Source organism: Chaetomium tenue (assembly GCF_020726465.1).
Source record: "Chaetomium tenue strain MPI-SDFR-AT-0079 chromosome Unknown F5144scaffold_3, whole genome shotgun sequence".
Taxonomy (NCBI): Eukaryota; Fungi; Ascomycota; class Sordariomycetes; order Sordariales; family Chaetomiaceae; genus Chaetomium; species Chaetomium tenue.
The window spans coordinates 3,908,188-3,921,192 of NW_027117331.1; the positions used below are offsets into that span (position 1 = coordinate 3,908,188).

Genomic DNA, 13,005 nt, shown 5'->3' on the forward strand with positions numbered 1-13,005 from the left:
CGTCTCTTCCCACATCCTCCGCGGAAATGCAACTTCAAACCCTACCGCGCAAGTGGCGATCACTTGGTTGCGCGGGCTTTGTGGTGTTTAGGTCCGAGTTTCTTTTTGTTCCGATCCTTCCTGGGGCGTTTGGGTCCTTCTTGGCCTTTCCCCTTTTGTCCCTTGGAACGTTTCGATGGCGGCTTCGATGCAGCCTCCTTCTTTCGTTGGGCCTCCAAGCGCCAGCTCCGAACCCTCCCGGTCGGACTCCGTTTTAAGCCATGATCTGGGAACGGGTTTGCGAGGCCAACCAACATCTGCCTCGTCCGCCGCTGCTTCGGCTGTTTGGGGTTGGGGCTAGGTGGCGGCCACAGAATACGGCCGGCATACATGCCATCAGTCCGCTCTTCGTGTATTTTCTGCAGCTCGGCCAGCTGTTCCTTAGCTAAGACGTGATCAAAAGGGTCGGTATCAATCGATGTGCCATCATCATCATCATTGTCCAACATTATGAGGTGGGGCGGGCACGGCGTTGGAGAATTAATTCTGTTCCAGGGTGTTTGATGCACGATTTGGCGCTCGTCGTGTATGGAAAACGCGATTGATCAGGAAGATGCGCGTGAGTGATGTAAATATTGAGAGGTTGATACAGAAGCGAGGGCGCATGATTGGATTTTTCGTCTCATGGATGGTGTAATTACGTTTCATTACCACCAAACTTACACAGATCGTGTGGCCTCTCAACCCTTCAATGTCACCCGACACACTTACCACTTACATATTACTGTGGGGCGTGACACGAGAAACGCCAACAGCCCGAGGCCCAGAGAATGCCCGATCTAGAAGGAAGCATGTGTGGTGGGCGGCTGCCTGGAAAGCGGCCTAAATAGGATCTCCTCTGGACACCACATACACCACCTACCTAGGCATTCACTCGTCACTCCCGGTTCTTGACCATTCTTCGACCTTGCCGCTCTCATCCACTGAAAATGCCGGCGTTATGGGAGACTGACACTGAGACTGGGCGACGGTTGATGAAAGCGTGGGAAGGCGAAGGTTCGGTCTTCGTTGTCACCAAAAACTTGGAGATATACCAGGAATTGTCGAGACTCAACGACCCTTCCATGTGTCGTTGGCTCTCAGCATTGACCCCCTGTGGTGTGGACACAGGCGACGGAGACGGCGAGGACGAGGACGATTCAAAATCTACTTCGACCGTACAGACGAACGATGCCTCCCCTGATATTGGAGTTATCTGTTTAGTGACGCCACAACTTTCTTATGAGAAAACCAAAGCCGGATTGCCTACCTGCTTCCTCTTCGGTCGCGACTCCGCCAGGCGCAAAATCGATGTTTGTCTTGGTCGAAAAAACAAGACCAGTCTCAGTCGCGTTCACTTTGCTCTCGGTCTCAAGAACGACACCTGGGCTGTTAAAAACATGTTCGGCTCTGGTACGCTGGTCAACCGAGACACAATGCTAGGCCCTGACATGCCGAGCTATGCTTTATGGCCTGGGAGGGTCAACCACATCCTCGTCGCCGGTATTGAGCTGGATCTTTATTGCCGTAATAGCCGTGATGCAGCGACCTACCTGATGGACCACCGCTACCCCCCGTCAGTTCCGCCAGACAGCAGGACCGAGTCCAGCGGCACCTCTCTGACTACCACGGGGACTGTTTCGCTCCCCAGCGTGCCGCCGGAACTGGCCAACCGGTTGTACCTTTTGAGGAACAGGTGTTACCAACCCGTACGGCGGTCAAAAAGTTTCTCGCCATGGATGGGTGGACTTGTGCTCGATATGTCTTCAAAAAGTACCCATCTTCCATGACACAACAGGATGCTCTCAACAAGCGCCTTACACTCCTGCGCCCGCTCCCCGTGAGTAACTGACGAGAAACACTCGATGTTTACTTAGCTTCGCTCCGTTCTTTATTTCCTCTTGTTTTCGTCTCGACCTCCACTTCTTTTTTCCTCTCTTAGTCTCAGCCCCCCTCCCCCCCCCCTCTTCTTGTTTCAATTCTTTGCATCATTCCTTGAGGTCTGATTCTTTTTCTTTCTTTCCTTTCTTTCTTTCTTTTTTCTTTCTTTTTTTTCTTTTCTTTTTCTTTTTTCTTTTCCCTTTGTCTTTCTTTTTATATAAAAAAGACTTCCCGCCCAGCTATACCTAGCTACTGCTCGTACTAATACGGCAACCCTACAACCCCAGGTCGATGGCCCTTTCATACCTGACGAATCTGTTCGCGTGATCGGGGGCGCGCTGGGTTTAGTTAGTCGGTACCAAGAAGACATTTTCTCGATCGAAGAGGTTTGCGAACTGGCCACGCCGCAAGTAGCTCGTAGGCTTCTTTGAACCCTCCTGAGAATTGTTGCGCAGCTCCACCAGTTCGGTGTCGTTCACAACGATATCTGCCTATCCACCGTGTTTGTCTCTGGGCCCTTCGACCCGGATTCCGACATTCTCCTTGCGGGTTTCTCTGAGGCTACCGGAGACATGACGCGGGCCAGAAACGACTGCTTCCAGGTTTTTCAGACTGTTCAGGAATTCCTGGGACAAAGGGTAAAATTGCCCAAATTCTGGACGGGAGACGAGCACCTGGACGGCCTCTGGCAGCACCTCTCAGAATTCAGCGGCGACAACTGGCCTTGTACCGCGCAAGAGGTATGCAGTCGCTCGGACATCAGCCTATCCCCTGATATGGATGAGCCCAAGGTCATATCGGTATCCAAAGGCTTCGAGTTCAGACACACTTCTCAGCAGGACGTATCGTACCTGGATGTCAGGGATGTCAAGGAGTACTTGACCAAGGACGCAGTCCGTAGCGCAGGTAGGGCACCGTCCACCGCCCAGGTCAAGTCCTTAATCAAAACGGCGTTCGCGGCCCTTGAGCCTTGCATACGTGACGGTACGGTCACCGCCAAAGATTACTCGTACTTCAAGGACCACATGTGGGAACGGCACGCCAACTATAACCTCGGGCTCAGGTTGTTCCTCGCCCTGCCATCCGAGTACTATATCAAAAAGCCGATCCAGTTCAGCCTCAGCTTCCCCGTACCATACCTTTCTCGTTACGGCCTGGTGAACTTCGAATACCTACGAAACCTTGCTTCCACAGAGTTCGACCCCAACATCCTCAAACACCTTCTCCCCTTCTGCGTCGAGATCCGCGGCTTCCCCGAAGCCCGCGGCGTCTATATCTCCGTCACCCACCTAGATGTCATTGCAGAACACCTCGGCCTGCGCATCGAGGACGACAACTACTACGACGCCATCGACCCCCTAGACACCTCCCTAGACGAGTACACCTACCAGGAATGGTACCTCCTCGCGCCCCACCCCCTGTCACGCATCTTCCCCGTGCAGCGCGCCACAAACCAAGTCCTCACCTCGCCCACCCCACCAACCTACACCCCACTAGGCCATTTCCTCACCGACCACTTCGACGCCAAAACCTACCTGGACGCGGACGTCGTCCACAACCCGGAGCACCTCTTCATCATCAACAACAACAACACACCCCAACCGCTCCCCAACTCATGCGGCGGCTCGGTCGAGGCGACCAGCGACGACTGGCTCTTCGGGCGGTTCCGGCCGTCGGCGCTGCCGCCGCCGAGCTTGCTGCTGGAGACGAAGGCGAAGCGGAAGGCGGAGGAGACGGATGCGTGGATACGCGAGCAGGAGGAGGCGAGGAGGGCGAGGAGGCGGGGCAGGAAGAGGGGGGATATGGTGATGACGGAGTTTGGGAGTAAGGGTTAGCTACCTAGGTAGTTAGCTGGCTGGCTTGTTGATGGGGATGGATCGGGTTGGGTGGGTAGTTGGTTAGCGGAGGGAAGGGGTTGTTGGATTGGGAGCGTGGCGTTGGTGGTGGCGTGAGTTTGGAGGGGTGAGACCGCCGTGGACAGATTTGTGTTCGGCGTGGCTTGATGGCGTTCCTGGGGAATGTCTCGGGAGGACGATCGAAGGGGAGATATCGTGGGGGCCCGAATTGGCCTTTGAGAGTCAGCTCGGGGGTTTATTTACCCTTCCCTCCCTCCCTCCCATTTGTGGTTCGTCTTGTCACCCTCGGTTTTCTGGTTTATGGTTTTGTTGGTTTTGTTGGTTTCCTGCTGGTTGTGCCTTCCTCCCCCTTCACTTCTCTTCCGACCTCATTCTCCTTACCACCCGTCTCACACACATACCGTTCGCTCCCTTGGTTGACACCAAACACAACACAACACAACACAAGCAAGGCCCAATCGCCCGGATACCCGCGAGAGATGGACCCGCATCCCGTGCGACGGCGGCCGACATCCGGGGGTGGCTGAATTGCTCGCGCATGCATGCAACCCACCCATTACTACCATGCCCACCTCTTCATCAAAACCCGCAGGACGCCTGAAGTTGGGTTCCTGCAGGCTGGGGGCCGGTGGTGAGCGGCCGGGAGTGGCTGTCGCCAATCAGACTTGCGGGCCGGAGCACGTTCAGGATCGGGGCCGGGAAGACGTCTTGGCAACTTGGCAATCGAGGAAGGCACATGGGACGGGAACACGCGAGGAGGAGCTGTTGACAATTCGACCCCGCTGTGCCTGCCTCGACAATGCCAGCCGGGATCTATTTTTTTCAAGATTGTGGTTCGTGGGGGAAGGCCGGGAATCGGAAATAGGCCTAGCATTCCCCAATTGCTCCCAGTTGCCCCCGGCCGTCCCCAGTCAGCTCCAGTTGGAGGATTGCTTCGAGCACCACGTGCCTCAGATGCTCGTCGTGATTTCCCGTGCGGTTGGACCGTGTAAGTGATGGCTCGGTTTCCATTTGCGGAAGGTCGCGGTCGACACGCTTCCAGTCGGGCGATCGACCATCCCCCCGTGGCTCTGGGTAATGGTAAGACATGTGGGCGATCCAATGTGGAGTACCAATGGGAAGGCACGTTGTTTGGGTACACTGCAGAATTGCAGCACTGCTGCTGCACTCGATATAAACAGGGCGGGCCTTGCCGATCTGCGTTGCTCCAGCTGGCTGTCCCAGCTCTCGTGAGGTTTGCTCGCTCTTGTTCCCAACTGTCACGGTCACTACAGCGTCACCGCCAAGATGATGTTCAAGGCCAACGCCGCCGCCCTGTGCCTGGCAGCTTCGCTGTCTGCCGTCTCGGCCCAGACCTTCCAGAGACTCGGCACATGCCCCGATCTCGGCTGCGTGCTGCCCCCCGACCAGCAGGACTTCCTCCCCGGCCAGGAATTCGACATCCGCTTCGAGATCCACGCGCCCAAGAACGGCTCCGAGGCCTTCAACGACGGCGTGCCGGACGAGAAGTTCACCGCCACCATTGCGAAGGACGGCCAGAGGACTAAGAGCATCGCCGACTTCTTCAAGCACAGCGAGCCCGAGTTGGAGAAATGGACCTTCTCCTGGTTCGAGGACCTGTTCGCCGAGGACGCTAACACCCCCTCGGTCGTCAACGTCGCGTCCAAGGCCTACCGCCGCGTCGCCTTGTACGAGCCGGGCGAGTACACCGTCACCCTCAAGTACTACGATGGCAAGACGACGACCGCCAAGTGGACTGTCCGTCCCCTGGCCACGAAGAAGAAGGCCAAGAACGTCATCTTCTTCATCGGTGACGGCATGACCACCAACATGATCACTGCCGCCCGCCTGCTCGCCCACAAGACCGTCAACGGCCGGTACCAGTCCCTGCTTGCCCTCGACAAGTTCCCTGTCCTGGGCCACCAGATGGTGAGTCGGCAAATGCCAGTCTAAAAGTTAGGAATTGATTGAGCTGACATATGCGCAACAGTCTCACTCGATCGACACCTACATCACTGACAGCGCCAACTCGGCCTCGGCCCTGTACACTGGCCACAAGAGCTCCGTGAACGCCATGGGGTGAGTCAGGTCCAGGATGACGCATGCCTGGCGCGCCAGAACTGACCGGCTTTCGCAGTGTTTATGCCGACTCGTCGCCTGACCCGCAGGACGACCCCAAGGTCGAGACCATTGTCGAGCTTCTGTTCCGTATCTGGGTAGGCAACATTCTCCTGCTGCCTCGGGGAGCGTGCTGTTTGCTAATGTCAATACATAGGGTTCCGCCTGGGGCGCCGTCTCGACTGCTTTCATCGCCGATGCTACTCCGATCGCGCTCAGCGGCCACACCCGCCGCCGTGCCGAGTACGGTATTCTGATTGACCAGGCGCTCAACGGCGTCAGCAACTACTCGTGGACCAAGACCAACGGCCCCGACGCCTACTTTGGTGGTGGCGCCGAGCAGTTCATCCCCGGCTCCGGCTCGCTGAACGGCAAGGACTACTACGCCGAGTTCGCCAAGAAGGGCTATTCGGTCAGCTGGAACAAGACGGCCCTGCTGGCGGCCCCTAATGATCAGAAGGCGTTGGGCATTTTCTGCAGGAGTAACCTTCCTGTATGGCTTGACCGCAACATCTACACTGATAACTTGGCCTCGCTCAAGAACAACCCGTCCGGCGGCGAGGGCCCCGCCACCGACCTGCCCGGCCAGAAGGAGATGACGCTCAAGGCCATCGACGTCCTGCACGAGCGCGGCGGCAAGAAGGGCTTCTTCCTCATGTCCGAGGCTGCCTCGATCGATAAGCAGATGCACGCCCTCGACTACGACCGCGCCCTCGGTGACCTGCTCGAGCTGGACGACACCGTCCGCGCCACCCTTGCGAAGCTGGAGGAGCTCGGTATCCTAGACGAGACCCTGGTTGTCGTCTCGGCCGACCACGGCCACGGTTTTGGTGAGCAGAACTCAACCCCCTCCCCCACTGATGCCCTCACTTGACTAACCAGCCCGCGCGCAGACGTCTTTGGCAACTCGGATACTAAGTACGCCGCTGAGCAAGACGACGACCGGTCCAAGCGCAACGCCGTTGGCGTGTACGAGCGGTCGGGCCTGTCGCAGTACACGCAACCCAAGGAGGGCGTCAGCTACGGCACGGGAGCCAACTTCCCGCTCAACTGGGACCCGCGCTACGTGATCGCCGCCGGGCTCGGCGCCAACCCGGACCACCGCGAGTCGTACGGCGTGGGCGAGAAGCCGCGCACCCCGGCTGCCGTCGGCGCCGACGGCACCGTTTACGTCAACAACTCGGACCGCCCCAACGGCTTCGTCGTCAACGGCACCCTGCCCACCGACCAGTCCCAGGGCGTGCACTCGCTCACCGACGTGCCCGTCTACGCCATGGGCCCTTGCCAGGAGACCTTTGGCGGCACCTACAACAACATTGATGTCTTTTTCAAGATTGCTAGCTGCCTGGGCCTGGGTCAGCCGCGTAACAGGACGCAGGAGGACACCGGGTGCAAGAAGCCCAAGTTGTAATTTTAGAGTATGGGGGTTAATAGAGAAAGGGGGTAATTCAGTAATTCGTTAGAATTGGGGGTTGACGAGAATATGAAAACGGAATGTAATACCAAATGTGGGGATGAATTGGAGAAGAAAAGTACGAGATTTGAGATTCGAGATGAGGATGCAGAATGCGGAATGCTTGTGCCGGTTTGGTGTTTTGGAAGGAAAGCCGCTGATGGCGGGGGCTACCTAGTGGACCTGACTGCCAAGTCCTATAAATGCCAAGCTTACTGAACTTCCAACGCCCCGCCTTTAGCGCCGCGTCCCACCGTTGCTTTCTCCCTTGGCAACCGCGTCTCCAAATCCGACTTCTTCTGGAGTGTTGACTTTCAGAAAGGGCTCGAGTGGACCTGCCCCCCATTGTCAAAACCCCGTACCATCGCCAGGCCGCCTCAATTCAACACTCCACGTAGCTCAGTGACCCCCGATAGCTCTGCCTTGACTCCGTCACGCCGATGCGACACAACCATGGTTTCTCCGCAGCCCAACATGGAGAGGTTTCTCCGTGACTGGCGCCAGGATGCCCTCAACAAGGCGCAGTACGAGTCGGCCATCTTTATCGGAGACAAGCTGTTGGCAATGACAAGTAGGACAAAACCCCCGGTTCTCGAACCCTCGAACCCCGCGCTGAACCAAACTTCCGAACCATAGAAGACGATAACGACGCCTTTTGGCTTGCCCAAGTCCACTTCGCCGCCGGCAACTACACGCGCGCCCACGATCTGCTGAGCAAACACAACCTGATCAGCTCGAACCCGTCCTGCCGTTATCTCGCCGCCCACTGCCTAATCCGCCAGAGCAACTTTTCTGACGCCCTCGCCCTGCTGGGGGAGCTCACCCCGGCTCACCTCTTCACCTCGAACACCAAGCGCAAGACACACCGGACGACAGCGTCAAGGGGCACACGGGCAGGGTCCAAGAACCCCGAGCGGCAGCCGGACCACCTCAGCGAGGAGGAGTGGTCGACCAGGCGGTACGAGGCCGGCATGTGCTACCTCCGGGGGCTCTGCTACGCTAAAGAGAATGCCTTTGACCGGGCCAAGGAGGCGTACAAGGACGCGCTGCGCATAGACGTGCAGTGCTACGAGGCGTTTACCCAGCTGGTGCGCAACTCGCTGATGTCGCCCGACGAGGAAGCCGAGTTCATGCAGTCGCTCGACTTCAACACGGCGCGGGCACCTAAAGGGGGCGACGACCCAGAGCTGAGGACGGAGCCAGGGGATTACGTGCACATGCTCTACCAGACCCAGCTCTCCAAGTACGGCAGCCCCCGCGCCTTCAACGCCGCCGTCGAGTCCCTCTCCACCCACTACGGGCTCGAGGACAACGCCGACCTCCTCCTCGCCCGCGCCGACCTGCTCTACACCCAGTGCCGCTTCCGGGACGCGCTGGCCATCACCGCCACCGTCCTCCAGGAAGACAAATCCAACTTCCCAGCCTACCCCGTCCACCTCGCCTGCCTGTATGAGCTGAAGCAGACGAACGAGCTCTTCCTCGTGGCGCACGACCTCGCCGACAACCACCCGGAACACGCCTGCACCTGGCTCGCCGTCGGCACCTACTACCTCGCCACCTCCAAGATCGCCGACGCCCGGCGCTACTTCAGCAAATCCTCCATGATGGACGCGACCTTCGGCCCCGCCTGGATCGGATTCGCGCACACCTTCGCCGCCGAAGGCGAGCACGACCAGGCCATCACGGCCTACTCCACCGCCGCCCGCCTCTTCACCGGCACCCACCTCCCGCAAGTCTTCCTCGGCATGCAGAACCACGCCATGAACAACATGACGGCCGCCGAAGAATACCTCAAATCCGCCTACCAGCTCTGCCGCGCGGACCCCCTCCTCCTCAACGAGATGGGCATCGTGCTCTACCACCAGGACCGCCTCAAGGACGCCGCCAAGTTCTTCCGCCAGGCCCTTCTCGTCGCCGACGACACCGGCGCCGACCCCCACGCCTGGCTCGGCGCCCGCACCAACCTGGGCCACGCCTACCGCCGGCTACGGTTGCTTGACGAGGCCCTCGATGAGTTTGATACCGTGCTGCGGGATGGCGGGAAGAACGCGGCGGTGTTTTGTGCCAAGGCGCTGATCCTGCTGGATAAGGGTCTGCCTGATGATGCGGCGCGCGTGCTGCATGAGGCGCTGGCGGTGAATCCGCAGGATGCGATTGCCACGGAGCTGTTGAATAAGGCGCTGGAGGAGTCGGCTGTGGGGGATGTGGCGGGGTTGATGGGGGGGTTGAGCACGGGGTTGGATTTGGCGGGTGGGGAGGGGGAGGGGGAGGGGACGGAGAGGGATGGGGGTGCTGGGGGTGCTGGGGGGGCGGAGATGGATCGGTTTGAGCTGGAGTTGGAGGAGAAGAAGGTGGCGGCGAGGATGCGGATGGAGAGGAGGGCGAGGTGGACTGAGGCCGGGTTGGGTGGGAAGGGGAAGTCGGTTATGAGGGGGAATGCGAGGGGTGCGGGTGGGAAACGTGGTGGTGGGGGTGCTGGTGAGGGGGGGTTTGAGGGGGATGAGAAGGGGGATGCGATGATGGATATGAGCGATGATTATTGAGGTGAGAAGAAGGGGTATTTGTTTCAGCGACGGACGGATACTGCATTATCTTTTGTATCGGCCTCGGTCTAGGATGGATGGATGGATACGATATTGCCGTTGGGGTTACTACGGCATGGCATGCATAGCGATGGCGCCGGGCATTTATGGGATCGATTACTTACTATACGGGGGGTTGTTAAGGGGCAGTAGTAGATTGGGAAGAGCAAGGTAAAATATGACCACGGGTCTAATGTCTACGCTACCGAATACCAGGGCCCCGCCCCGTCTCCCAACTGACTGCAAACATCTAATCGTTACAGCTTCTCCTTGGGCCCGACCAACTCCTCCACCTTGGCGAACTGGTAATAGTACTCCAAGCTCTGCGGGTTGGCCAGCGTGCCGCTTGCTTTGATGGTCCGCCCCGAAACGATCTGTTTAACGGGCAGCTCGACTTTCTTGAGGTTGATCGTTGTCTGCATGCCGTTGTTAGTACCCAACCACTTGAATGCTTCAGAAGATAAAAGAACCAAACCTACCGGAATCTCAGGCGTCCGAAAGATATACTTCGGCACATGCCTTTTACTCAAATCCACCTCAATCGCCCGCCTAATCTCATTCACCAACCCCCTCTCAAACCGCACCCCGGGCTTCATCAACAAAAACAGCATCACCGCCTCGTCCGCATCCTGCGGCCGCCGCTGCCCGACGCACAGCGAGTCCTGCACGCGGTCGGCAAACCGCCGCTCCACCACCGAGTAGATCTCGGCCGACCCGAACCGCACCCCGGACGGGTTCAGCACCCCGTCGGCCCGGCCCAGGAAGGTAATGTTGCCCGTGGTCGGGTGCACCACGCAGAAATCGCCGTGTGCCCAGACGTGTTGGAAACGCGCGAAGTAGGCGGAGTGGTACTTGGTGCCGGGTGCGGCGGGGCTGGTATCCTTGGTGGTGTTGGTGGGGGGGTTGTCGCCCCAGAAGAAGCAGGGGATGTTGGGGAAGGGATTGGCCGCGACGAGCTCGCCGGGGGTGCCGTGGGGGACTTCCTCGCCCTTGACGCCGTCTGGCTGCAGGGAGTCGTAGATGGCGACGTGCAGGCCGAGCGAGGGGCCCTGGGTGCCGCCGACGTAGACGGGCTCGAGCGGGTTCATGATGCCGAAGCAGCCCGCGATGTCGGTGCCGCCTGAGATGTTGGCCAGGTGCACGTGGGCGGGGAAGCCGACGTCGTAGAACCACTCGAAGAGTTGCTCTGATAGCACCATGCCCGTGCAGGTGACGGTGCGCAGGCGCGAGAGATCGAACATGTCGCGCGGGCGGAGGCCGGCCTTGGCTAGCTCGAACATCCACCGCGGGCTGATGCCCAGCTTGGTGACCTGCTGCTCGGCGGCGATCCGCAGGAGGATGGTGGCGTCCGGCTGGAACGGCGAGCCGTCGTAGAAGATGGTGCGTCCGCCGAGAAGGAGGATGGAACAGTTGGCCAGGTACATGATCCAGCCCGTGGTGGTGTACTGCAGTGTAACGCTGTCCGAGCTAAGCCCTTCGTGCAGGACGCCCTCCTTGTAGTAGTTGACGAGGATGCCGCCGATCGAGTGGACGATGGCCTTGGGAGTGCCGGTGGTGCCGGACGAGTAGCAGATGAGGAAGGGCTCGTGGAAGGGGACGCGGACGAACTCGGGCAGCGGGGCGTTCTTGGGCGCAGCAGAGAGGAACGACGCCAGCATTTCTGCCTTGGGGACGCGCGAGATATCCCTGGGCTCTTCGTAGCGCGGGATGGATACCACGCCCTCAAAGTTGGAGCACCCCTTCAACCCCTCCACGATCTCGCCCATCTTTTGCCTGAGGTCGACCACCTTGCCGTTGTACAACGCGGCATCGTCCATGAACAGAAACTGCCTCCGTAATTAGCATATCCCCTCCTACACAGCAGAGCAGAAACCAGCAGCACCCCCATACTCACCTTCGGATCAACCTGCACCGCCCGCTGCAAAATCCCCTTCACGCCCATATCCGTCGAACTGCTACTAAACACCGCCCCCAACCACGCCGCCCCCAGCCAAACCACCAACGTCTCGACACTATTCGCAGCCACCACCACAATGCGATCCCCCCTCTTGACCCCCCTCGCCCGCATGGCCTTCACCATCCCCCCCACCAACACCCTCAACTCCCCATACGTCACGCTCCTTACCGCACTCCCCCCCTCCCTCACCTCCGTAACCGCCACTTTCCCATCCTCCTTCCCCCACACCCCCCTCAGCCCACCACCACCACCCCCATCAGCAGAAGAAGAAGAGGAGGAGGAAGACCCCCTCGAAAAAAGCGCGTTCTCCGCAAAATTGAGCCGCACCCCCTCAAACCAGCGGGGGACGGCGTCGAGGGGGAGAGATTCGTCGACGACAGTGGTGTAGGTGCCTTCGTGCAGGAGGTTGGCGGCGCGGAAGATGGCGTCCCAGAAGAGGGTGCGGTGGGCGAGGGAGAAGGCGTGCAGGTCGCGGAAGGTCTTTTGGGGGGGGGAAAGGAGGGTTAGTTAGTGTTGATGTTGGGCTGGGGGTGGAGGTGGGGATAGGGGGTTATGGATTATGGGTTATGGGTTATGAGTGAGTGAGGTGTGGGTGTGTGTGAGTACGAACCTTGAGCTGGAGGTTGTGTTGGCGGTTGAGATCCTGCATGAAGTGGTACATCTGTGTGCTTTCGGGGCCTGGATGCTGCCTGTGTGTATATGGCGGTGAGGGTCAGCCACCGTGAGAGTTGATGATGTGAGGCCGTGAGTGAACATACCACAGCTTCCGAGGCACCGACACCGCTTGATGTTCCTGGTTCGCCATCTCGGAGTTCGGTGGAGATGTAACTTTTTGGAAGTAAACAAACGTCTTCTACTCTGCGTGTTTTCTTGAAACTGCAGGAACTCTTGCAGGGCGCCGGGTTCAACTCCGTATTAATAGTAAAGGGAACGCCGCAATGGTCAAACGTGATGGCTGGAAGAATAAAGAAAGGAAAGAGTGACCGCAACTGGGGCCGAGGCAGGCGATTCCCGAATACTCCGAGAAACTCCTTGTGTAGCACCAAGACCTGCAACACTAACCATTTCGTTCTAGCCACCGATGCGGGGTTGGGGAAACAGGTACCCGGACCCCGGTTCGGCGCCGATCACCCTCGGCCC

The 13,005-nt window shown here is 58.9% G+C and overlaps 4 protein-coding genes across 4 annotated transcripts; 3 read left to right on the forward strand and 1 right to left on the reverse strand.

The window, feature by feature from the left end:
- Positions 1-1,418: 1,418 nt before the first annotated feature.
- F5144DRAFT_547055 (uncharacterized protein) lies at positions 1,419-3,734 on the forward strand (the record flags this gene model as incomplete). The annotated part of the gene is made up of 4 exons (XM_066787451.1): positions 1,419-1,727; positions 1,793-1,858; positions 2,187-2,309; positions 2,355-3,734. The coding sequence occupies 4 exons, from the start codon at positions 1,419-1,421 to the stop codon at positions 3,732-3,734; spliced, it is 1,878 nt and encodes a 625-aa protein (XP_066645321.1).
- Positions 3,735-4,897: 1,163 nt separating this feature from the next.
- Positions 4,898-7,303, forward strand: F5144DRAFT_204451 (alkaline-phosphatase-like protein). The gene is made up of 5 exons (XM_066782950.1): positions 4,898-5,684; positions 5,746-5,834; positions 5,893-5,971; positions 6,031-6,703; positions 6,767-7,303. Exons 1-5 carry the CDS (start codon positions 5,043-5,045, stop codon positions 7,282-7,284), a joined length of 2,001 nt encoding a protein of 666 aa, XP_066645322.1. The 5' UTR covers positions 4,898-5,042; the 3' UTR covers positions 7,285-7,303.
- Positions 7,304-7,579: 276 nt separating this feature from the next.
- On the forward strand, positions 7,580-10,081 carry F5144DRAFT_509932 (uncharacterized protein). The gene is made up of 2 exons (XM_066786527.1): positions 7,580-7,897; positions 7,963-10,081. Exons 1-2 carry the CDS (start codon positions 7,780-7,782, stop codon positions 9,867-9,869), a joined length of 2,025 nt encoding a protein of 674 aa, XP_066645323.1. The 5' UTR covers positions 7,580-7,779; the 3' UTR covers positions 9,870-10,081.
- On the reverse strand, positions 10,082-12,991 carry F5144DRAFT_611670 (uncharacterized protein). Its single transcript, XM_066791697.1, has 5 exons — positions 12,624-12,991; positions 12,476-12,554; positions 11,803-12,345; positions 10,388-11,734; positions 10,082-10,324 (listed from the first exon to the last, which is right to left on the reverse strand). The coding sequence occupies exons 1-5, from the start codon at positions 12,668-12,670 to the stop codon at positions 10,166-10,168; spliced, it is 2,175 nt and encodes a 724-aa protein (XP_066645324.1). The 5' UTR covers positions 12,671-12,991; the 3' UTR covers positions 10,082-10,165.
- Positions 12,992-13,005: the final 14 nt, after the last annotated feature.

Coding starts and splice junctions, on each gene's coding strand:
- F5144DRAFT_509932 (XM_066786527.1), top strand. CDS start 7,780: ATGGTTTCTCCGCAGCCCAACATGGAGAGGTTTCTCCGTGACTGGCGC. Junction 7,898..7,962: donor CAAGCTGTTGGCAATGACAA/GTAGGACAAAAC, acceptor TCCGAACCATAG/AAGACGATAACGACGCCTTT.
- F5144DRAFT_611670 (XM_066791697.1), bottom strand. CDS start 12,670: ATGGCGAACCAGGAACATCAAGCGGTGTCGGTGCCTCGGAAGCTGTG. Junction 12,555..12,623: donor TCGGTGCCTCGGAAGCTGTG/GTATGTTCACTC, acceptor ATATACACACAG/GCAGCATCCAGGCCCCGAAA. Junction 12,346..12,475: donor AACACAACCTCCAGCTCAAG/GTTCGTACTCAC, acceptor CCCCCCCAAAAG/ACCTTCCGCGACCTGCACGC.
- F5144DRAFT_204451 (XM_066782950.1), top strand. CDS start 5,043: ATGATGTTCAAGGCCAACGCCGCCGCCCTGTGCCTGGCAGCTTCGCTG. Junction 5,685..5,745: donor CTGTCCTGGGCCACCAGATG/GTGAGTCGGCAA, acceptor TATGCGCAACAG/TCTCACTCGATCGACACCTA. Junction 5,835..5,892: donor AGCTCCGTGAACGCCATGGG/GTGAGTCAGGTC, acceptor CGGCTTTCGCAG/TGTTTATGCCGACTCGTCGC.